The sequence below is a fragment of the Antrostomus carolinensis genome, unplaced genomic scaffold (assembly GCF_000700745.2).
Source record: "Antrostomus carolinensis isolate BGI_N321 unplaced genomic scaffold, ASM70074v2 scaffold20089, whole genome shotgun sequence".
Lineage (NCBI taxonomy): Eukaryota > Metazoa > Chordata > Aves > Caprimulgiformes > Caprimulgidae > Antrostomus > Antrostomus carolinensis.
Window position 1 is genome coordinate 7,248 of NW_010340925.1, and position 2,581 is coordinate 9,828.

At 44.4% G+C, this 2,581-nt stretch overlaps 1 protein-coding gene across 1 annotated transcript; it reads left to right on the forward strand.

Moving 5' to 3' along the window:
* Positions 1-255: 255 nt before the first annotated feature.
* On the forward strand, positions 256-1,907 carry LOC104531446 (pterin-4-alpha-carbinolamine dehydratase 2). Its single transcript, XM_010176331.1, has 2 exons — positions 256-345; positions 1,812-1,907. The coding sequence occupies exons 1-2, from the start codon at positions 277-279 to the stop codon at positions 1,905-1,907; spliced, it is 165 nt and encodes a 54-aa protein (XP_010174633.1). The 5' UTR covers positions 256-276.
* The last annotated feature ends 674 nt before the right edge of the window (positions 1,908-2,581 follow it).

Genomic DNA, 2,581 nt, shown 5'->3' on the forward strand with positions numbered 1-2,581 from the left:
TCTCATACAATGGATTTGAATCCTGGAGTAAGTAACATTGAGCAAAGTGATGTCCAGGGGTCTGAAGGGGATGATATCAGCAATCTCAGGAGGTGCATTGGTGGCATGAGAAGGTGAAATGCTCCTTTAACCCATGAAAACACAAGGTGCTGCAATCTGGAGCATCTCTAGGAGTTTTTTGAGATTTTGGAGTGAATCTTGCAGATCCGCTGCATGTCCTGGCAGGTGGAGGAGTATTTTCCTCTTTGCTCTTTCTCTCCTTAGGCTTTTGGATTTATGACACGCGTTGCTCTGCAAGCAGAGAAGATGAATCACCACCCGGAATGGTTTAATGTCTACAGCAAGGTAAGATGTTCACCAGCCCCAGTTACAGACATGGTGAGTTAAGGAGGCCAAACCATTGGCCCATTCTCTGCCTTTTTTTGTAGTTTATATACAAGGAGGAGTAGGGGAATGGAAAGAGGTTGTGTCTTTATAAAGAGATTTGAGATTGTAAAGACATATTGAGATGTTTGTAGTGGTGAGGAATCAAGAATCAAGTTCTTCACGATTGCTCCCAGCTGCATGGTTTGGACCTGTCATTTCACCTCTCTGTCTGAGATCTAAAAATTAAATAGAAGCTTTTAGACTCTTATTTGGCCAACCTGAATAAATGACTGTTCTGAAACGACTCACCAACTCTCATTCCTTTCTGTGCAACAAGTCAGGAGCTCAGCAGTGGAGGGTAGCAGACCATCCATGTGTAGGCTGGGACTCTGACAGTCTCAACTTTGCTTTTATTTTTAACATATTCTAGGCCTTTATGTCTCAACATAGCAACTTACAAAATTTGTTTATAATATTACCTAACTGATGGTGGTCTTGTATTTACAAGGAATACTGCAACCCTGGAATGAAAGGTGCTGTGTGAAGGGGGAAATTATTGCTCTGCCTTTTATTTTTATTTTCTAATACTTCTCATTGCATTGTATGGAGTTGTTGGTTTTAGTGTTTGGTAAATATATGGCAATCTCACTAAAAATGTACTAAAAGGACATGGAGACAAGCAGCCTGGGGCTGGGAACCACCATCCCTGGAGTAGGACATCCACAACTCCTCTCCTCAACAGAGGAATCCTCGCCCAGGCTCCTCCTCACCAGCCCTTTAGGTCACTTTGTTTAAGGGGACATTAAAGGATCACTGGACAAAGTCCTGATCACCTACTCTTCATTATTTTCTTATCTTTCCAGAATATTCAGGATTTATCTTTCTTTTTTTTCCCTTCTTCTCTCTTCCCAAAATCTCAGTCAAAAACGAGGCAAAGTAACACCCAACTTGTCATCTGGCTTAGTCTAAACAAACCCGTGCAGGCAGCTGCCTCATAGCAAAAATGCCCCAGTCCGTTTGTTTTTCTTTTTGAAATTAATCTGCAACGAGCTCAACAATTTTTTCACCTTCAGGGTGCTGGTTTTTAACAAAACGTGTGAGCCCCTGACTTGGCTGTTGGCGGCTTTGGTCACTGGCCCAGGTTCTTCATGAAGCTGATCTGTGGAATTTAAATGTAAAGGCTGAGTTATTTAATCGGACACCTCTTCTTGGATGAATCCCAAGAATGCAAAGCCTGTTATATTCCATGAAGGGGCTTCATTTGGTTAGACTTCAGGCTCTGTTAAGCCTCCTCACCTACAAGGTCTCCTGGTTTACGCGAGCAGTGAGCAATGCAAGGAGCGTGGTGTAAAACCACACCACCACTGTGCCTTGTGAATTGCTGCTCAGCCTACGTGGCAGAGATTTAAATGGCTTTGTAACTCCTTTCTTTTCCTCTGTGGCAGGTCCAAATAACTCTGATTTCCCATGACTGCGGTGGACTGACCAAGAGAGATGTGAAGCTGGCTCAGTTTATCGACAAAGCTGCTGCCTCAGTGTAACCAAGATGTAAAATGCTTTAATACAGTGTCCATCAATATTCTGTATTTAAATGGTATCCCTCATTTCTTGTAACTCTGATCCCATGAAATTGCTGAGACAAGGTATTTTGTAAAAAGAGTGGCTGAGCTTTGTTGGCCTTGAAGTCCTTGGCTTGAGACCTCTCTGGGTGTCTGTGCTTGTCATAGGATCATAGAATGGTTTGGGTTGGGAGGGACCTTAAAGCTCATCCAGTTCCAACCCCCCTGCCATCAGCAGGGACACCTTCCACTAGACCAGGTTGCTCAAAGCCTCATCCAACCTGGCCTTGAACACTTCCAGGGAGGAGCAGCCACAGCTTCTCTGGGCAACCTGTTCCAGTGTCTCACCACCCTCACAGTGAAGAATTTCTTCCTAATATCTAATCTAAACCTCCCCTCTTCCAGTTTAAAGCCATTTCCCCTTGTTCTATCACTACCTGCCCTTGTAAAAAGTCCCTCCCCAGCTTTCTTCTTGTCCTTTGCCATCACTGGCTCTGCCTGAGGATGGAGCAGATAAACCAGCAACAGATAAGTTTTGAACAATCCTGTTCTAGAAACTAAAGCTGCAATGAAAGCAGGATCTCATCCGCACATGTCAGTGGTCCCCAAGCCCATGGCAGCTGAGGCTGGTGGGAGCTGGCCCAACAACCGCTTCC

Excerpts from the sequence above, each read along its gene's own strand:
- LOC104531446 (XM_010176331.1), top strand. The coding sequence starts at position 277 with ATGACACGCGTTGCTCTGCAAGCAGAGAAGATGAATCACCACCCGGAA. Across the intron at positions 346-1,811 it reads GGTTTAATGTCTACAGCAAG|GTCCAAATAACTCTGATTTC; the intron begins GTAAGATGTTCA and ends CCTCTGTGGCAG.